A 19,239-nucleotide genomic window follows, 5' to 3' on the forward strand; every position below is an offset into this window, starting at 1 on the left:
CTGGCTTCGCCCGCTCCGCCCCGGCTCGTCCGCGCACGCAGGCGCTGCCCACCCCACTTGTCGGATTAGCATAGGCCGCCGGGCCCCGCCCCCTGCTTTGCATGCGCACGGCCGGCCCCGCCCCCGCTGTCAGCTGGAGGAAGCAGAGTAGGAAGCGGCCGCGATGTCCTTTTGTGTCCTACAAGCCGCCGGCGGCGCCGCCGAGTGAGGGGACGCGGCGCGGCGGGGCGGCGCGGCCCGAGGAGGCGGCGGAGGAGGGGCCGCCCGCGGCCCCCGGCTCACCCCGGCGCTCCGTGCCGCTCGGCCCCCATGCCTGCCCGCCCGCCCTGCCGGAGCCCCAGGTCCGGGGGCGGAGGGGAGCGCCGCTGGGGGGTGGGCGGGCGGGGCGCGGGGGCCATGTGCGAGCGCTGCGGGGAAGCGGGCGGGGGCGGGCTCCAGGCGGGGTCCGGCTCTAGGACCGCCCCGGGTCACGGTCGGGACCCTGTCGAGAGCCAGAGGGCGTCAGGGTCCGGGTGGGCTCCGGCGTCCAGGTCGTAGTGCGCCAGCCTGGGGCAGGGGCCGGCTCTGGTTCGGGCTGCAGGTCCTGGCCAGGGTCAGGCTGGGGCCTCGGATCGAGTCCCAGGGCAGGGTTCAATCCGGCACCTGGCGCATGCCGGAGTCCCAGGGGCTGGCCGGGGCGGAAGATGGGGAGGGTCCTCTGCGGGGAAGGGGCTTTGAGGACCACGTGGGGGCGCTCCAAGGGGCCTTGGGCCACCCTCCTCTGTGGGTCAAAGGTCATCGAACCGGCCGGGGAGAACTTCCTTCTCCTTGGAGCTCCCCATTTACTTCCTGATAACCTGATAGAGGTCCCCCGCGGGCGGCGGGGGAGGGGAGGCGCAGCAACTTTAGACAACTTCCCGTAGGTGTGCGCAGGTTGGGGGGGCGGGGCGCCTCGGAGGTGGACGATTCTGCGGCAGCGGGAGTGTAAGAGTGAATGTGCTGGCGGGGGGTGCAAGGAGGTGGAGCCGCGCCTGTGTGCCTGGGATTGGGCGGGCTGGGGCAGGAGGGGGCGGTGTGTCAGGTGTGAAAGGCTCTGAATGTGTTTCCACGAGGGTCTGTGCCTGAGTGTGAGTGTGGGGGCATGGCAAGAATGTAGGAGTGAGTGAGAGTGTGTGTGAGATTATGAGCCTTGAGTGTGACTTTGTTTACCGGGTGTGCACTTTGGGAGGAGTGTGCAAAGACAGATGGGAGCATGGGTGAGAAGTGGGGTGTGGGAAAGGCCATGTGAGAGTAAAGTGCCCAGGAGTGAGCATGTGTGTGCATATGAGGCACCTGGGAACCCAGGCGAATGGGAGTGTGTGAACACACATGTGAGTGCATCAACTGCCCTTGGGTTTGTGTGCCTCAGTTTGTGCTCTTGATTGGAGGATACCCAGGTGAGGGGGAGATCTCCGAGTTCCCCAACATCTGGAGAAAATGGAGAGGTATCTTGCCCCGCTGGGCATTTCAGATGGGGATGAAGGTCACCTGGGGGCTAAGGTTATCTTGCTCCCTGGCCCTGGTGGGAGTAGGGGGTTTCCAGGCCTCCCCAAGGTTCCCAAAAGGGAGACCTGCTGTCAGTTACTGGCCCTGGAGGCTCTGGAGACTCTGTTCCCATGGCAACAGCTAGGGAGGGCCCTCTTCGTGGGCAGCCCTTCCTTGGACTCTGTCCCCCTTCCCTCCCCTGCTGAGCCTGGAGGCCTGGCCCCAGGCCCAGGGTTGGGCAACCAGGGTGGCAGGGTGTCTCTCCATCCCCCATCCCAGTGCCTCCCTGTGACCTCACAGGTCTCTCCCCGCAGGTGACCAGCGCCATGTCCAGCCAGGTGGTGGGCATTGAGCCTCTCTACATCAAGGCAGAGCCAGCCAGCCCCGACAGCCCAAAGGGTTCCTCGGAGACCGAGACCGAGCCCCCCGTGGCCCTGGCCTCTGGCCCAGCTCCCACCCGCTGCCTCCCAGGCCACAAGGAGGAGGAGGATGGGGAGGGCGCTGGGCCTGGCGAGCAGGGTGGTGGGAAGCTGGTACTCAGCTCCCTGCCCAAGCGCCTCTGCCTGGTCTGTGGGGACGTGGCCTCTGGCTACCACTATGGTGTGGCATCCTGTGAGGCCTGCAAAGCCTTCTTCAAGAGGACCATCCAGGGTGAGCCCCCACCCCACTCCTGTGCCCTTTGCCCTCTGGGTCTGGCGCTACCCAGTTGGCACACTGCTGGGTGGCACCAGGCTGCCGTGGTGCCACTGGGTCTTGGCAGCCTGGAGTTTCCAGGCTCTCCTGCCTCCCAGGAATGCCCTTTCCCTTCAAAGTTAAGTAAAGCCACTGGGATGCGTTGATGGATTGGATGTAGGATGTTAGAGACGCCTCCTAGGTCTCTGGGCACTGGAGGCCCAGCCCCTTCCACAGTGGCTCTGAAGAATTCAAAGCAGCCTCTGCCTGCTCCTAAACTTTTCCTGGCAGCTGCTGGCCTCTCACCGGCATAGAACTTGCCCCCCTTTTTGTTGATTTCCCCAAAGCAGCACCAGCACGAGGCAGATTTTTATGGGTAACTGAGAGAGGCCTCATCCTATTTCAGCACCAACCTTTAAAAAGACTCTCAGGCCTCCTGCTAATAGTGCTCACTGAATTTTTCTCACTCAGGAAAGCATATCATGTGATCAAGATGGTGGTGGAATAAGCGTTACTTGGCATGTACCCGTTACTCGTATTTCTGTGTAGACCGTTGGTTACTTTGGGGCTACAACACGTATAATTGTTGAAAACATTTCTTGAGTGCTTACACAGAGCCAGGCACTGTGCCGCTTACGTTTACGATCTCTGTTACCCCCCATCGCACCCTCTAAGGTGCCAGCACCACTATCGTAACTGAGGCCCAGAGAGGGTTTTAAAACTTTGTTCAAATCTCACAGGTAGAAAATGGCAGAACCAGGATTGGAACTTGGGTCAATTTAGGTGCAGGGCTGAGCTCTTAAAAATGCCAGGCTGCCGCCTCTGCTTACTACTAATAACTGAACTTTGGACGGATATCTCACGGCCGATTGTGACATTCGAGCGAGTTTTGACTTGGCCGAGACGTGCTGGTCTAAACCCTCTGTGTTCCCTTCTGGCTCTGAAGACCAGTGAGCCAATGGTCTGGGGCCAGGTGTCTCCTGGAACCCTTCATTCTCTGTTGACTCAGTTGACAAATATTTGTTAAGCACTAGCCATAAATAGTGAGCATTTTTTGAGGTCCTTTGAACCACGCTAAACATGTTACCTTGATTTCTCCTTAAATTCTGATAACCCGCCTTTGTAAGAAAAGAAGTACTGTATTTTTTTTTTTTTGAGGAAGATTAGCCCTGAGCTAACTATTGCTAATCCTCCTCTTTTTGCTGAGGAAGACTGGCCCTGAGCTAACATCCATGCCCATCTTCCTCTACTTTATATGTGGGGTGCCTACCACAGCATGGCTTGCCAAGTGGTGCCATGTTTGCACCCGGGATCCGAACTGGCGAACCCTGGGCTGCCGAGAAGCGGAATGTGAGAACTTAACTGCTGCGCCACTGGGCCGGCCCCAGAAGTACTCTTTTTTATCATCCCAGTTTTACAGATGGGAAAACTGAGGGTTTGAGCACTGGCATAGGGGACTTCAGCAAGGTCAGACAGTTGGTAAGTGGTAGTGTCAGGATGGGCCCCAGGCAGCCTGCAGGGTCTTGCTCTTCCTAAACTTGTGCCTTGCTGTCCTGGCCACTGTTCCAGGCATGGGGACATAGCTGGGACTAAGGCAGGAGCACTCCTGTCCTCAAGCAGTATACATTCTAGCAGAGAGAGAAGAGAAAAAACAATGGATGGCACAAGATTGTTACATGGCAGCTGTGGTAAGTGGAAGGCGAGGAGCAGGGTGTGTGCCAGGGAACCTGGCAGGCTCTGGGGCACCGGAGGGCTTCCCTGAGGAGGTGTCTCAAGCTGAGCTCTGAAGCCCGGGTAGGGTGTAGGAGAAAGCACCCCGGGAGGGATGTGCGCTTAGGTCATGTTGGCTGGTTGTGTCCTTCAGCCCTTGCCGTAGCCCGTGAGGCTGGGAGGGCCACCTCGCACTCCTTCAGCCAGTTATTATGAGCGCCCACTATGTGCCAGGCCCTGTTATAGTGCTGGGGACAGTGCTGGCCCTCGTGGAGCTGACACTAGGGTGGGAGTCTGATAATACAGGAGATAAGTAAGTACATATGTAGCACATTAGATGGTGCTAAGAGCTGATGAGAAACTATGAAGCAGGGCAAGTGGCCCGGAATGTCTGTGGAGGGGCATTTGGCATTCTTGCCGGGTGGCCGGGGAAGGCCTCCCTGAGGTGACAAGGGCCAGAGATGTGAAGGAGGTAAGGCAGCAGCATGCCCTGAGGCAGGGGCCTGTTGGAGGAATGCTGAGGAGGCCCATGGAGCCAGAGCAGAGGGCAACCGGGGGGTGAGGTCAGAAAGGGGGCGCAGAGCAGGGCGTAGGCCTCACAGGCCTCCCTTGGGCTTTTACTTTGAGAGGGGAAGTCACCAGAGGGTTTTGAGCAGAGGAGGGACAGTATCTGACTTCGGTGTTTTTTGGTTTTTTTTTTTGAGTAAGATTAGCCCTGAGCTAACTGCTGCCAACCCTCCTCTTTTTGCTGAGGAAGATTGGCCCTGAGCTAACATCCGTGCCCATCTTCCTCTACTTTATATGTGGGACGCCTGCCACAGCATGGCTTGCCATGCAGTGCCATGTCTACACCCAGGATCTGAACTGGTGAATCCCGCGCCACCGAAGCAGAACATGTGAACTTAACCGCTGCGCCACCGGGCCGGCCTCTGACTTCGGTTTAATAGGGTTCCCTGGCGCTGTGTTGAGAGCAGGGGCAGAGCAGGAGATGAAGTGACAGTGACTTGCGTTCAGGGTGGAAGCAGTTGCCAAGGACAGAAGGGATCGGCTTCTGAAGCTGCTGGGAGTGAAGCCCACTAGGATTTGCTGATGAGGTGGATTGAGGGGGGAGAGGAATGGAAGATGCCTCCTAGATTTCTGCTTGAGCAACTGGACAGATGGAGTTGCAGGTTTGGAGGGTCGATGGGGGGCTCCATCCGGATGTGTTAAGTTTGCGATGCTTCCAGACCTGCGAGATGTCGAGGAGGCAGAGGATGTGAATCTAGAGCTCGGGCATGTCTAGGCTAGAGAGAGAAATTTGAAAGCCCGTGACTGGGTAATATCAGCCAGGATGCTAACTCAGCCGGGAGGGAGTCCGTGGAGATGAGGTCCGAGGGCAGCCCCGGGTTCCCCATTGGGAGGAGTGTGGAGAGGTGCACAGACACCACAAAGTGGCCAGTGAGCTGGGAGGGAAATCAGGAGTGTGTCCTAGAAATGAAAGAAGAAAAGTGCTTTCAGTGTCTCTAGGAGTCGGACATGATCAACAGTGTTAGATGCTTCTCTAGGCCAAGGGAGACGAGGACAAGAATTGACCACTGGGTGTAGCAACGTAGAGGCCACTGTGGCCCTTGATGAGAGCAGATGAGGGCAGCAGAGCCCGGAGACGTGGCCTGACAAGAGGCTTGGGGCAGTGATGCCGCCTGACTCCCGTGGCCCCGGTGCTTCCCTTCCCCAGCCAGGGGCCCCCAGCCCAGCGGCCATGCCCCTCGCAGCCCCGGGCTTCCCTGTACACTCACGGCGCTCCTGCTCTCCCCAGACCGGTGCTTGCCCGGGGCGAGGCGGGGCTCTCCTGTCTGCTGGGCCCCCTCTGGGCCCTGGGAGGCGGCCACTGGAGCCCTGCCTCTTCCTGGCAGGGAGCATCGAGTACAGCTGTCCGGCCTCCAATGAGTGCGAGATCACCAAGCGGAGACGCAAGGCCTGCCAGGCCTGTCGCTTCACCAAGTGCCTGCGGGTGGGCATGCTCAAGGAGGGTGAGCACTGGGCAGGGCCTGGGCCAGGGCTGGGGGAGCTGGGCGCATGGGGCTGGGGGCCAAGGCCAGGGAAGTCCCGGTGGAATGGACTGGGCAGGAGGGCTCTGCAGCCACCCGCAGCCCATGGACACGGTCCTGTCCTACAATTCCAGGGGTACGTCTGGACCGTGTCCGGGGTGGGCGACAGAAGTACAAGCGGCGGCCAGAGGTGGACCCGCTGCCCTTCCCTGGCCCCTTCCCTGCTGGACCCCTGGCAGTAGCTGGAGGCCCTCGGAAGACAGGTGAGAGCGTCGTGAGTCCCTGGAGCTCGAGGGGTGGGGTGGGGTGGGGCTAGGACGCGGGAGGCCTGTGTGGCTTCATTCACCCAGGAAAGTAGTTATCTTGGACACTGAGACCCAAATGTCCCCTTTATCTATTCACTTCCCCCAAGAAGTATTTACGAAAGGACCTCTTTGTGCGTCAGCCCCCTGAGTAGTACAGCTGGGAACACGGCAGGGTTTTCTAACACCCAGCACCTGTGTGCATCAGTGCTCTCCCTGGGAGATAGTGTGAACCCTTCCTGGAGAGGGGGCTGAGCCTGGCTGGCCAGTGGCTCTTGAGGGCCACCCGGAGCCTGGCTCTGGGAAGATGCTTGACCCTCGAAGGGCCTGCAAGGTGATGAGTTCAAGGGCTTCTTTCAACTGTCACTGCAGCCCCAGTGAACGCACTGGTGTCCCACCTGCTGGTGGTTGAGCCTGAGAAGCTGTATGCCATGCCCGACCCAGCGGGCCCTGATGGACAGCTCCCAGCCGTGGCTACCCTCTGTGACCTCTTTGACCGAGAGATCGTGGTCACCATCAGCTGGGCTAAGAGCATCCCAGGTAAAGGGCTGGCCCAGGTGATGAGGGGCTTCCTGGGTAAGCCAGGCCGTGCCTGGCTCTGGCCCACTTGCTCAGCCAGGTCTCCTCCCCACTGCCCTCCAGGCTTCTCGTCACTGTCGCTATCCGACCAGATGTCAGTCCTGCAGAGCGTGTGGATGGAGGTACTGGTGTTGGGCGTGGCCCAGCGCTCACTGCCACTGCAGGATGAGCTGGCCTTTGCTGAGGACCTGGTCCTGGACGAAGAGGGGGCGCGAGCAGCTGGCCTGGGGGAACTGGGGGCCGCCCTGCTGCAGCTGGTGCGGCGGCTGCAGGCCCTGCGGCTGGAGCGTGAGGAGTACGTCCTGCTGAAGGCCCTGGCCCTTGCCAATTCAGGTGAGCCTGTGGCAGTCTCTGACAGGTCTCTCCATAAGGCTTTCTGGTCTTTAACTCTGTGATGGTGGCACAGTCCCATTTTGCAGGCAAGGAAAACTGAGGCATAGGGAGGAACAGTGACTTGCTAAAAGTCACAAAGCAAGCCAAGGGCAGGGATTTTGAGCCCTTGCGCCACACTTACGTGGAAAGGCCAACAATTTAGTGAGGGGGGGTGGGGAGGACAAGAGGTGGCCGTAGTTGAAGGAGAAAAGGTGGACCCTGGCTCATGAGCAGGGGCAGTGAGTGGGGGCTTCAATTAGCCAATGAACAATCTGGGTCTGGTTCTTCCTTAAGGCCCCATGCAGTGCTGCCTGAGCAGCTGGGGGCTCTGTCCTTTGTGGAGACTGCCCGTGTCAACAGCTCTCTGCTTTCTTTGTAGACTCTGTACACATTGAAGATGCTGAGGCTGTGGAGCAGCTGCGGGAAGCTTTGCACGAGGCCCTGCTGGAGTATGAGGCGGGCCGGGCGGGCCCCGGAGGGGGTGCTGAGCGGCGGCGGGCAGGCAGGCTGCTGCTCACACTACCGCTCCTTCGCCAGACAGCGGGCAAAGTGCTGGCCCATTTCTATGGGGTGAAGCTGGAGGGCAAGGTGCCCATGCACAAGCTGTTCTTGGAGATGCTCGAGGCCATGATGGACTGAGGCAAGGGGTGGGCACGGGTGGGGGTGCTGGCAGGACCCGCCCAGCAGAGGGTCAGCCCCAAGGGGGCAGAGCTGGGGTCTGGGCAGTGCCACAGCCTGCTGGCAGGGCCAGGGCAATACCATCAGCCCCTGGGAGCAGGCCCTACGTCCTCCCCTCCCCCCTCCTAGGAGGTGTTAGAAGCTGGGAACGTGTGCGCCCATGCCCTGGGCACAGTGCTGCCCCTTGCAAGCCATAACGTGCCCCCAGAGTGTAGGGGGCCTTGCGGAAGCCATAGGGGGCTGCAGGGGATGAGCAGGGGGGGCAGAAGCCTGATCTTGGGGAGAGAAGGGAGTGGAGGCCACAGGCTCCCAGTGGGTGATGCTTTTGCTGCTGCTTAACCCAACCTCCTCTCCAGAGCAGAGGGGGATTTGGAGAGCAAAGGCCCCTGCCCCCTTCGCTCCTGTCCTCATCATTTGCATTGGGCATTACTGCCCCCCCTTGAAGCAATAACTCCAAGCAGGCTCCAGCCCCTGGACCCCTGGGCTGGCCAGGGCCCCCCATCAGCTCCCACCCAGCCTCCTCCGGGGGTAGGGAGTGCACCGCCTCTATGCCCTGCAGAGCAATAACACTATATTTATTTTTGGGTTTGGCCAGGGAGGTGCAGGGACATGGGGCAAGCCGGGGCCCAGAGCCCTTGCTGTACAGAGACTCTATTTTAATGTATATTTGCTGCAAAGAGAAACCGCTTTTGGTTTTGAACCTTTAATGAGAAAAAAATATATCGAGCTCAAGAACACTGTGTGTCTGGCGTGTCACTGGGTCAAGGGTTGGGAATACACACGATAGAAGTAGCGAACGAGATATACATAAAACAAGGACACATGGTCACAGAATGAAAAGCTGGCGTCCGGCACGATTAGGTCTCCGTCTCCTCATCGCTCAGCAGCATGTTGGGGATGCCGCGGCTGATGGGGAACACACGTCCAGACTCCGGGCATTGCAGGGTGCCCTCCAACACGTCCACCTGCGGGGAAGGGGGACAGAGCTAAGTCCTGGCAGCCTCCGGGCATGGGGGTGTGGCCGGGGAGGCCAGCGATGGGCGGTTCTCACCTCCAGCAGCACGTGGTGCATCTTCCTCAGAAACTCCTCATCACGCTCATAGCCCTGAATTGGCTCTCTGGGCACCTCGGCCAGATGCAACTGTGGGCAACAGGGCTAAGTCGTCCCTGGGCATCCCCGACCCTCGCCCAGAGGCCAGGCCGCCCTGCCTGGTGCAAGGGGCGGCGGGGAGACCACCCCCCAGGGCGCGCACGGGCTGGGGAGGCTCCTCACGGTGTCCGCCGCCTCTAGAAGCGCCGCCCATTCCACCTTGGGGATCATCCGCGCCACGAAGTCAGGGTTGAACTCCACCGGGCTGACGCGGACCTCGGTGGCCTGCGGAGCGAAGGGCATCAGTGAGGCAGGGCCGGACCCGATTCCCCTACCCCGCCCCGGAGGGGGGCAAGACCGCCCGGCCCCTACCTGGAGGCGCAGGGGGAAGCCACGGGGCCCCACCCCCCGCACGTGCGAGCTCAGCAGGTTGTGGGTGAGCAGCTTCATGTTGCCCCAGAGCGCTCTCGCTAGGCCGGAACCGGAAGGAGGCCGGGATTCCGTCTGCGTCACCTCCGGAGCCGCTCCCCTCCATAGCCTATTGGACGGCCGGGCGAAGCGGAAGCGGCGAAGTTGCTGGAACTTCTCGCGCTCGGCGAAGGCAAGGTATTTGAAAGGCCTGGTTGGATCGGGCCCTGGCGCTGGAGGCATCGCGGCAGGAGGTGACTGCGGCGCAGGCCTGGTGCTTTGGGCTGAGCCGAACCTCCGCTGGCTGCCAATGATGTACAATGCAAATTATATGTAAAAGAGCTGCCATGCAGGGGCCTTCGTGGAACGCCAAATAAACATGTTTTATTAACGCCTACACAGGCGCCTGACACCGCCGTCTCCCGCTCCTCCCTTTCGGTTAAGAAACGGAAACACTGCCCCAATCCGTAAATCAGGCCCATCAAACAGCGGCGCCCCAACCTCGCATGCAAATAAGCTGCTCGGATGCCGAAAGCCCCGCCCCTTCGCCGGCGCGCCAGTGGTCCAGCCCCTAATGCAAATGAGCCCCGCGTCCCGGAAGCCCCGCCCCCGCGCGCACGCCTGCGCAGTGCAGGGGCCCCGCCTCCGGAGAGTCCTGCCGCGGCCCCTAGAGCCGGGCCCGCCTCCTGAGCGGCCGAGGGGCGGGGCGGCTGTGGCCCCGGGCGGCGTGATGCTGTCGCGGCTGTGCCTCCTGGGCCGCCCAACCGGTTCGGCGGTGGCGCGGGCGGCCGCCGTCCAGTCTGCCGCAGCGGCGAGAGCAGGAGGGTGCTTGGAAGGAGGCAGGGAGTGGACGCTTGGCGCGACCCGCGGTTTCAGAAGCGCCTTCGCAGCCATGGCCCCAATCAAGGTGACTGCTGGCCCGGCCAGGCCTGTCCCCCGCCCCCCGCCCATCGACCCAAGGCCACCCTCCGTCCCGTTTGCCTGGGGGAGAGTCACCCTCTTTCCTGCCCTCCAGTCTCCGCCCTGCCACCCCACAGGCTCCTCCCGCTGTCTGTCCCCCTCATCTCTTCGACAAGACCCCGTGGCCGCCCCCTCGTTCTTGCCGATTTTAGGGGTCTGCCCCATCTGCTGGGCCAGACCGCGAGGCTCCCGAGCCTTCCCCTCGTCTCCATTCCACAGCCACTCTGCGACACCCTGTGACGGCTCTCCGTTATTTTCAGACCATTGAGTTCCCTGGCCTCCCCCACCTTCTGGAACCATCTCCGTTGCCCCAGGGTCCGTTTTCAGTCCCCATCCATCCGTCCCCCCATGCTCTTGTCAAGTTTTGGAGCGTCACTCTCACCGCGTCTTCTGAAACAAGTGTTGTCTCTTAGAGTCCCCGTTCTGTCTGCCCATCCACAGCACCCGTGGCCAACTCCCACCGTCTGCTTAGTCTTCACCCCTCTCATCTTCTGGAACCATCCCCAGCTCCTTGGAACAAACCCCTTCCCCTCCCACACTCTTCTGAGACCCCCTCTTCCTTCTGCTTCATCCTACTGCTACCACAGTTTCTCGGAGACTCTCCTCCCGTGCCTGAGCTTCTGTTGCCTGGTCTACTCCTCCGGGCCTGCAAAGCCCTCACGCACTCCCAGGTGGCCTGATCCTGCCCCCCGGGAGAGTCCGTCTTTTGTTCCATACCCCCTGGATGTGGGGACCTGCATCCCCCCCGACTCTCCCACTTTCTGCTGCCCTCCTTTTTCCTCTTTTCGAGGGTGGGACACTGACACCTGGGTCCTCTCCCTCCCTGTTGTGAGGACCTTGTCCTCACCCCCAAATACAGCCCCTGCCCCTCCTCCCCCTGCCCGTCTATCTCGCTCCTTTCCCACAACTCAGCCTGCTTACTCAACCTCTTGCGACACCTTGGGAGGCTTTCTCTCCCTTTTTCTGTTGTCACCCATGGGCCCTTAAGAGGAATAGGGCCACCTTGAAACCTGGAGGATGTGGGGTAACCAGGCGGTGGTGGGAGAAGGGAGGGCGACAGGGAGGGGCTCTGGAAACTCTGACAGGGTTGAGCTTTCCTGCTGGGCGTCAACTCCGGCTCCACCAGGCACAGCCGCCAGGCCCTCTGGTGCCCTGGCTCTTGTGCTGCCCTTCCCTCCCCACTCCTTGACTCCTGACCTCGGAACCATTCCCTCTAGGTGGGAGACGCCATTCCGTCAGTGGTGGTGTTTGAAGGGGACCCTGCGAACAAGGTCAACCTGGCGGAGCTGTTCAAGGGCAAGAAGGGGGTGCTGTTTGGAGTCCCGGGGGCCTTTACCCCCGGCTGTTCCAAGGTGAGGCCCTGCACTTCTGGGCTCCGCAGTTGGGATCTTGCGTACATGTTTGGATTGTTCATAAATCTTCCCCATAGTCATGAGGCCGTTTGCAACAAAAGTATGTAGGTGATATGACAGATGAAAAGCTTATCAGAGCCTTTAGAACATAAGTGGAGGTTGTGAAATGGTAGCAGAAACCAGGAATATGGGTGAAGAGGGTTTTGAAATGAAATCCAACACCTCATATTGACCTGGCTGGCTGACAGGTGCGAATGGAAGGTACTTGGGACTCGAACAAATAAGACATGGTTCCCCCCTGGGAGGTTCATGGTCTTGACCATAGACTGCTTAAGTTTGGATCTGAGCTTCCTAGTGGCCAAGGCAAAAAGGGACTGTGGCTTACATAGTTCTCATTGTCTGATCAAAGGTGTTGAAGCAGGGAAGTGGGGACGGCCTGGAGATAAAGGGTAGGCTGTGGCTTTGCTGACCCTTTGTTTCCCCTCCCCAGACCCACCTGCCAGGGTTTGTAGAGCAGGCTGCGGCCCTGAAGGCCAAAGGGGTCGAGGTGGTGGCGTGTCTGACTGTTAACGATGTCTTTGTGACTGAAGAGTGGGGACGAGCCCACAACACGAAAGGCAAGGTGAGGAGTGGGTCCTGCAGGGGGTTGGGGACCACGCAGGAGATCTTTCTCGTGACCTTTACCTTGCCTTTAGGTTCGGCTCCTGGCTGACCCCACTGGGGCCTTTGGAAAGGTGAGTGCACCCCCAGCCCCCACCCTCCAGCGCAGTCCCTGTGCCAGGCCTTGGACTCAGGGCCTTGGAGGGACGTGCCCAGGGTGGGGAGCACCTGGGGGGCTTGGCCTGTTCTGAGCTTCCTGACCCCTGTCTTGGCCTCTCTTCTTAGGAGACAGATTTGTTACTAGATGATTCCTTGGTGTCCCTCTTTGGGAACCGACGGCTCAAGAGGTAAAAGTGGGAGGGTCCTCCGTGGGGTTCCCCTGCCCAGCCCCTGTCTCCATTCCCAGCCTCCAGGCCCAGGCTGTTGCAACTGGGCCCCTCCTCTTTCTGGCAGGTTCTCCATGGTGATAGAGGATGGCATAGTGAAGTCCCTGAACGTGGAACCGGACGGCACCGGCCTCACCTGCAGCCTCGCCCCCAACATCATCTCCCAGCTCTGAGGTCCAGGCCCGGACGTCCTCCTTTGCGTTTTCCTGTTTCCCCCACCCAGTTCTGGGCAGAGGCCCAGCCCCCCTCATGTGGGGCCACCTGGCTGAAACCTTGGCCAGATTTCTGCAATAAACACTTTTGGTTCATGTCTGTCTCCTTAATTTTGAGTCGCTGATTCGCTGAGGGCCAGGTCTCATCACAGTCACAGCCGGGAGAGGAGTGGGCAGGGGCTGAAGGGGGACGGACGGGGGACCCTGGATTAACACAGGAGGCAGGCAGGGAGGGCCCTTGAAGGCAGTGTTGCGAAGCATCACTGTGCAAGCTGAGAAAGGGCCAGTGGTCCGAAGAGCAAGGCACAGAGCAGTCCGGGCAGAGGGCGTGTGTCCAGAAAGTTCCTAGGCAGACATGAACTTAGCTCGCTCCCATGACCTTTTGCGTTTGATCTCCGGGTGGTGGCTGAGCTCATTTAGACCATAACCCCAGGGTAGGAACTTTGGCTGTAACCAGCACCCCACCTGGGCCGAACCCCAGCCCCACCATTCTTTCAGACTCTGCTGAACACCTCCTGGGAGCACCCATACCCCAAGAAGGGCCCCCAGCACCTTGGGACCAGCTGGCAGAAAGGGATCCATCTGGAGCAGTGCTGGTTCAGTCCAGGAGGGCTTCCTGGGAGAGGATCTGTGAGGGGAGAAGATGCCCATGAGGCCTGACCAGTGGTGGGTCTAGAGTGGGGAGCTGGGGTTGGGGAGGCTCGGCGGGGTTTGGGGCTGGGGGTCATCGCCATCTGCAGGCCCTGCCCTCGGGCCTCTGCCTTTTGTCCCTGGGAAGCCATGTGCTGGGCAGCAGGCAGCGATTATTAGGCCCCTGCTGTGTTTAGGAGCTCCCAGCCTAAGGGGGGCAGACACTGGGGTGGAGTAAAACTCACTGACCATGTCGGGTATGAACTGTTACAGCCGTCACATCGGTCAAGTCAACAGCCTGGCTCATTCAGCCACTCAAGAGGGGTTTGGATTCGAGCCAGTCAGGCAGCCCCAGGGCTGGTTGTGGGTGTGGGCTCTACTCCCTGTGTGCGCCGTGTTCCCCGTCAGCACCGGGCCTGAGGGGCCCTCCCTGCCCGGCCATCTGCAAGGGCTCAGCCTCCAGAGCCGGCGATGGCAGCTGCCCTCCCTGAGAGGCCTCTTGGAGGACACGACCCTGGAGGCAGTGGGAGTGGTGCTCTTGGCAGAAGGAACAGTGTGGCCGTAGGAATGGAGGGTGGAACAGCCTCACGTTGCTGCAGCACACAGCAGCTGAGAGAAAGAGAGAAATAGAGAGAGACAGGATGCCGAGAGGGCAGGGGGCCCTTTGAAGCCCCAGTGAAGGATTTCCACAGGGTAATGACAGGTCAGATTTATAGGTGGGCTCCTTTGTGGGGACCGAGCAGAAGCTGGGCGTGTGGCGGACAGAATAGGCTGGGTGAGTTGTGGGCAGCGTGGGGAAGGACTGATGCCCAAGAGGTGGGGGCTGGACATGGAGACCGTCAGGTGTTGGCGGGGAGGGAAGGTGAGTCCAGGGGGCCCCTCAGCTGGGGGCCTAAGGGACTGGGTGGTTGGGGTGGTGGTCACGTGGATGGGGCTCAGGGCTCCCCTTCCCACCCCCCCCCCCCCCCACCGCCCAAAGCACTGTGACCTTCGAGGCCCCGGGGCAGTCCCGTTTGCTGTGGGTAACAGCATGCTCCTGCGTCCTTCCCTGAACTAGTCCATGTGGGCCACACCCTCAGCTCCATCAAAGACGGAGTTTTTTGATGCATAATTCACATAAAATTCGCCCTTTAAAAGCAAACGGTTGAGTGGTTTTAGGCTATTAACCAAATTGTGCAACCTTCCGCCCTTAAAGATTACAGGGGCCGGCCCAGTGGTGCAGCGGTTAAGTGCGCATGTTCCGCTTCGACAGCCCAGGGTTCGCCGGTTCGGATCCCGGGTGCGGACAAGGCAACCCTTGGCAAGCCATGCTGTGGCAGGCGTCCCACGTGTAAAGTAGAGGAAGATGGGCACAGATGTGAGCTCAGGGCCAGTCTTCCTCAGCAAAAAGAGGAGGATTGGCAGCAGATGTTAGCTCAGGGCTAATCTTCCTCAAAAAAAAAAAAAAATACAGATTACAGATGGATCTTCCACCTCAGAGACTTCTCCTGGGATAAAGCTGCTGTCTCTCCCAGCATTGTGACACGAGTCTGCACCTCCCGACGGAGTTACAAAAGATGTGTTCAGACTTGCGGGGGTTCTGCTCGCCCCAGGTACCCCTGCGGTCACATCACATGCCTTGCGTCCAGCGGCTGTTTACTGAGTCATCTCTGCTCCAGGCACCGTGCTGGGCTCCGAGGACACAGTGTGGACAGGCTGGCATGGCCCTGGGGCCCCATTGCAGGGCGCAGCCCAGGCACGGAGTGCGTGCTCCCATGGGACTGTCAGAGCATCTCGGCTGGGTGGGGGCGCATGTCAGACCTGGAGGGTACTTGCGATCAGTGCAGCGGGGCTAGGAAAAGAAGCACAGGTCGGGATGTTGGGGGAATTAGAGGACTCTGCCCACCACCCCACCTCCCCATGGGCGTAGGGACAGAGAAGATGACTCCTAGCTGTGGCTGGAAAATGAACAGCCAATAACCAGGGGAACAGAGGTGGGAAGGGTGTTCCAGGCGGCGGGAACAGCCTGTGCTAAGACCAAAAGGTCAGGAAGAGGAGAGAGGTCTGGGCTGAGCAGACCAGGTGAGGGCAGAGACGGGATTCTGCCCACAGGCCACAGCTTGCTTGGGTTCTCTGGGTGAACATCTGGGTGTCTCCAGGATTTGGCTTGGGGCAGCTTCAGACACAGTTTTATTTTTGTTTCCTCTCGGGCTCCTTCCTCGGGGCGTCCTCCCAAATGCTGGAGTGCTGGGTCAAAGGGCCCTGGTGGTTTTACTAGTCTCTGGAAACTCTGAGGCTGTCAGTGATGGGCGGGTGTGCTGGCCCGAGTTTTGCCTTCGGGACTGACTTCTGTTAGCTTAATGGCTATTTAATGGTACCTTGGAGCTGTCTTTAACGTGTGTCTTTAATTACGAGGGAGGCTGGCAGCCGCTGGGCCGCTGTGTCTCCCCGTGCTTGCAATGTGGGCCCAGGGCTCCGGCCTCGCTCTCCCACAGACAAGCAGCCAGGACGATTGCAAATGCAGCTCTCAGGCCTCCAGAGGCCTTGGGAGTACCCTCCTCAGTCACCCTACTCACCCCCCTGCCCCTTTGAGCCTCCCTTTCCTTGTCTCTGAAATAGGAATTCATTTGTTCGAAAACATTAATTCAGCTGTCTTCTGTATCTTGGCTCCACCACTTTCTGGCTGTGTGGGCTTAAGCAAGTGACTGAACCTTTCTGTGCATCAGTTTCTTCATCGAAAGCAGGGGATGATAACAACGGCACCTGCATTGTACGGCTGTGGAGGGGATTCAGTGATTGATACACATGAGGAACAAGGGGAGACGCAGTGTGGAATAGGACTGCAAGGGGGAAGGCCTGGGGTCTGCTTTAGAAAGGGAAAGTCTTAGGGCCTGTCCGGTGGCACAGCGGTTAAGTGCGCACGTTCTGCTTCAGCGGCCTGGGGTTCACTGGTTCAGATCCCGGGTGCCAACATGGCACCACTTGGCAAAAGCCATGCTGTGGCAGGCGTCCCACGTATAAAGTAGAGGAAGATGGGCACGGATGTTAGCTCAGGGCCAGTCTTCCTCAGCAAAAAGAGGAAGATTGGTAGTAGTTAGCTCAGGGCTAATCTTCCTCAAAAAAAAAAAAAGAAAGAAAGGGAAAGTCTTTTCTGAGAAGGAGGCCGTTTGGCAAGCCCAGGGCTAGAGGAGCGGGACAGGCGGAGAGGGAGGGTGTGTTGGGGGCTTGGACAGGGAGTTCCGGTGAACTCAGAGTGGGAGAGAGATTGAGGAAGTGGGAGAGGGCCTGTGAGCAGAGGAGGGGGAGGAGCAAGGGACGAGGTCCCTCGGGGCCACTCCACAGGGCCTCAGAGATCAGGTGAGAAGGGCTGGCCCAGTGGCGTAGTAGTTAAGCTCACGTACTCTGCTTCGGGGGCCCGGGGTTCGTGGGTTTGGGTCCCTGGTGTGGACCTACACACTGCTCATCAAGCCGCATTGTGATGGCATCCTACATACAAAGTAGAGGAAGGTTGGCACAGATGTTAACTTAGGGGCAATCTTCCTCACCAAAAAAAAAAAAAAAAAAAAGGGCATAGTGAGAGGTTGGAATTCCATTCAAAGGACAGGGAGAAGCCACTGGAGGGTTTTAAGCAGAGAAGGGTCATGAGTCAGTTCGTGTTTCCAAACGACTTTTCAGGCACTGGGTGGAGGCCACCTGGAGGAGGGTTGGTGGCAGCGTTCCACTTTGATAAGAGGCTCTGGGCAAGGCAGGGCAGGTTCCCTCTGGAAGCGTGGGGTTCTGGGAGGAGCAGGGAAGAGAGCTGGCCAAGCCTCAGGTAGTGGGGGCTGGGCTGGGCCGAGCTCTCTTCAGCCCAGGCCTTGCAGGCCCCACTTTGAGTCCCTGGGCACCCGGCCCAGCACTGGGCAGGTGGCGCTGAGCCCTGCCCTCCCCGGGCTCTGCTTCCTTGAGCCCCAGAGGCCTCCTGCCTCTGGCCTCTGGGGTTGGACCAGGGCTCTCCAGGGAATTCACAACTAGAGGGGACCCGGGAGATGGAGTCCTTGCCACTGCCACCCTGTGCCGACGGGGAGGCTGAGCCCCGAGGGAGGAGGCCGCGGGGAGACAGCGGCAGGCGACTTTGTTGTCCATTAGTCTGTCTTTCTCTGCTTCTGGCCCGCCTCCTGGATCCCCATGCTGGCGGCAGCGGGCACTGAACCCCCTTAAAAACGGCTAGAGAAAGCTATCTGAGGAGAGCGGTCATTAGGGCGCTGTAGAGTAAGACAAGATGCAAATATTGAAAGTATTTGTCAACAAGACACAGTTTAATACTATGTAGAACACGACGTAGCCGTTAAAAAGGCCAAGGCCAGCGGTTCTGACCCGACACGAAACAGATTGCAAAACATACTGCAAAGCATGGAGATGCACAATGGCGCGTGTGGCTGCAACCACACGGACACGGGCAGCGCATCTCAGGAAGGACACGGAAAGCGCTGACCGGGGGTTGGGACAGGGGCCGGGGGTTGGGAACGCTGAGGAGGAGATTTTGTCTATAGCCTTATGCATCTTGACATTTTGGGTCATGCATCTGAAAAATTTCCCAGGGTCTCTGTGTCAGCTGACGAGGGAGCCCCTCCCCAGCCTCCCGTCAACCTGACTCAGCTGAACCGAGCCTGAGAACCACACTGAGGGGCAGCCGGGCGTGTCTGCAGTGACAGGGCTGACAGCAATCGGCTACACGGCCCCGTGCCTCTGAGGCTTGAGGGAGGGTGTGACCGAGATGTTGAGCAAGGCAGGGACCTTTGGCTGCTGGGAGGTGAGGCCCAGTCATCATGCTTGGCTGACCTGGAGCAGGCGCTTCTGAGCACTTCCTGGGCTGGAATCTTCGGAGGGTGCAAATAGGAACAAGATTTGCAGAGGGTCAAATCTGATGGACCCTTGATATTATTAATACTAAAGATAATAACCATGCCAGGGGCCAATTAATGAACCTTTAAGCCGGGCACCAGCTCCTCGAATCCTCCTGAGAGGATTACTGGCATTTCCAGATGCATCTAGGGAGGTTGAGCAACTAGACGTACTCTGAGCCCGCACAGCTTCCGGTTGCCTGGTGAGACCTAGCTCACCTTGACCATGAGCCCCTTGCTCTTTGCACCCTGGCCGCGCTGCCTTCTTGCAGTCGCTTCTACCACTTAAGAGCTGTGTGACTTAGGGCAAGTTATTAACCTCTCTGAGTCTCTGTTTCCCTCTCTGTAAAATGCAGATAATCCACTTAGTCCTTATTTCATAGACTAGTCCAACGCGAGTAAATTAATAACTGTGAAGTACTTGTAACCATGACAGACTTGTGGAAAGCTAGTGTTTGCCAGGATTGTTACTATTATTGCCTTATATTTCATCAAATCTGAGATGTCATCGATTGTAAAAGATGCCACTAAGGAAAAAAAGCATGCTGCCAGTTAACTATGCCCCAAGGCTCTTTCATCACTAGAATCTTTATTTTATACTTCCCAAAGGAGCTCTTTCGGACTTAGGCAGAGACTGTCATCATATATAATTCTCATGCACACATAAACACGAAAATGGAAGCAAAATAAATTGTGTACGGTGTTCGGAAAACTCCCTCACATTTCGAGTCCGACGGAGGGGTGGCGTCTGTGTTTCGCTGCCCCCGCCTCCCGTGAGCCATGAAAGAGCTGCAGAGCAGCCATGCAGGCGGCTCTTAAACCAGCTTTGCAATCGGCTTTTGCTTTGGGAGCGTCTGGGTCCCCTCTCCAGGGGCTCCCACCATTTGGCTCCTGGG

The 19,239-nt window shown here is 59.0% G+C and overlaps 3 protein-coding genes across 9 annotated transcripts; 2 read left to right on the forward strand and 1 right to left on the reverse strand.

The window, feature by feature from the left end:
* Positions 1 to 126: 126 nt before the first annotated feature.
* ESRRA (estrogen related receptor alpha) lies at positions 127 to 8,580 on the forward strand. 3 transcript variants are annotated; one of them, XM_023654305.2, is made up of 7 exons: positions 127 to 341; positions 1,818 to 2,154; positions 5,778 to 5,894; positions 6,047 to 6,175; positions 6,587 to 6,754; positions 6,857 to 7,126; positions 7,545 to 8,580. In XM_023654305.2, the coding sequence occupies exons 2-7, from the start codon at positions 1,830 to 1,832 to the stop codon at positions 7,802 to 7,804; spliced, it is 1,269 nt and encodes a 422-aa protein (XP_023510073.1). In that variant the 5' UTR covers positions 127 to 341; positions 1,818 to 1,829; the 3' UTR covers positions 7,805 to 8,580. The 3 variants fall into 3 exon arrangements, with proteins under 3 accessions (XP_023510073.1, XP_070086266.1, XP_023510075.2); XM_070230165.1 differs by lacking the exon at positions 127 to 341 and adding an exon at positions 442 to 902; XM_023654307.2 differs by lacking the exon at positions 127 to 341 and having other exon boundaries at positions 1,824 to 2,154; positions 5,681 to 5,894.
* Positions 8,531 to 10,894, reverse strand: TRMT112 (tRNA methyltransferase activator subunit 11-2). Of its 5 annotated transcripts, none has more exons than XM_070230166.1 (5): positions 10,684 to 10,894; positions 9,306 to 9,645; positions 9,117 to 9,218; positions 8,895 to 8,984; positions 8,531 to 8,808 (listed from the first exon to the last, which is right to left on the reverse strand). In XM_070230166.1, the coding sequence occupies exons 1-5, from the start codon at positions 10,734 to 10,736 to the stop codon at positions 8,701 to 8,703; spliced, it is 693 nt and encodes a 230-aa protein (XP_070086267.1). In that variant the 5' UTR covers positions 10,737 to 10,894; the 3' UTR covers positions 8,531 to 8,700. The 5 variants fall into 5 exon arrangements, with proteins under 5 accessions (XP_070086267.1, XP_070086268.1, XP_070086269.1 ...); XM_070230167.1 differs by having other exon boundaries at positions 10,589 to 10,730; XM_070230168.1 differs by having other exon boundaries at positions 9,097 to 9,218; positions 10,589 to 10,730.
* On the forward strand, positions 9,920 to 12,947 carry PRDX5 (peroxiredoxin 5). Its single transcript, XM_023654308.2, has 6 exons — positions 9,920 to 10,248; positions 11,519 to 11,653; positions 12,144 to 12,275; positions 12,349 to 12,387; positions 12,539 to 12,600; positions 12,707 to 12,947. Exons 1-6 carry the CDS (start codon positions 9,922 to 9,924, stop codon positions 12,810 to 12,812), a joined length of 801 nt encoding a protein of 266 aa, XP_023510076.2. The 5' UTR covers positions 9,920 to 9,921; the 3' UTR covers positions 12,813 to 12,947.
* Positions 12,948 to 19,239: the final 6,292 nt, after the last annotated feature.

The sequence above is a fragment of the Equus caballus genome, chromosome 12 (assembly GCF_041296265.1).
Source record: "Equus caballus isolate H_3958 breed thoroughbred chromosome 12, TB-T2T, whole genome shotgun sequence".
Lineage (NCBI taxonomy): Eukaryota > Metazoa > Chordata > Mammalia > Perissodactyla > Equidae > Equus > Equus caballus.

Excerpts from the sequence above, each read along its gene's own strand:
- ESRRA (XM_023654305.2), top strand. The coding sequence starts at position 1,830 with ATGTCCAGCCAGGTGGTGGGCATTGAGCCTCTCTACATCAAGGCAGAG. Across the intron at positions 2,155-5,777 it reads CTTCAAGAGGACCATCCAGG|GGAGCATCGAGTACAGCTGT; the intron begins GTGAGCCCCCAC and ends TCTTCCTGGCAG. Across the intron at positions 6,176-6,586 it reads TGGAGGCCCTCGGAAGACAG|CCCCAGTGAACGCACTGGTG; the intron begins GTGAGAGCGTCG and ends CTGTCACTGCAG.
- PRDX5 (XM_023654308.2), top strand. The coding sequence starts at position 9,922 with ATGAGCCCCGCGTCCCGGAAGCCCCGCCCCCGCGCGCACGCCTGCGCA. Across the intron at positions 10,249-11,518 it reads CAGCCATGGCCCCAATCAAG|GTGGGAGACGCCATTCCGTC; the intron begins GTGACTGCTGGC and ends CATTCCCTCTAG. Across the intron at positions 12,388-12,538 it reads CCACTGGGGCCTTTGGAAAG|GAGACAGATTTGTTACTAGA; the intron begins GTGAGTGCACCC and ends CTCTCTTCTTAG.
- TRMT112 (XM_070230166.1), bottom strand. The coding sequence starts at position 10,736 with ATGGGCAGACAGAACGGGGACTCTAAGAGACAACACTTGTTTCAGAAG. Across the intron at positions 9,219-9,305 it reads GCTTCCCCCTGCGCCTCCAG|GCCACCGAGGTCCGCGTCAG; the intron begins GTAGGGGCCGGG and ends TTCGCTCCGCAG. Across the intron at positions 8,809-8,894 it reads TGCACCACGTGCTGCTGGAG|GTGGACGTGTTGGAGGGCAC; the intron begins GTGAGAACCGCC and ends CCTTCCCCGCAG.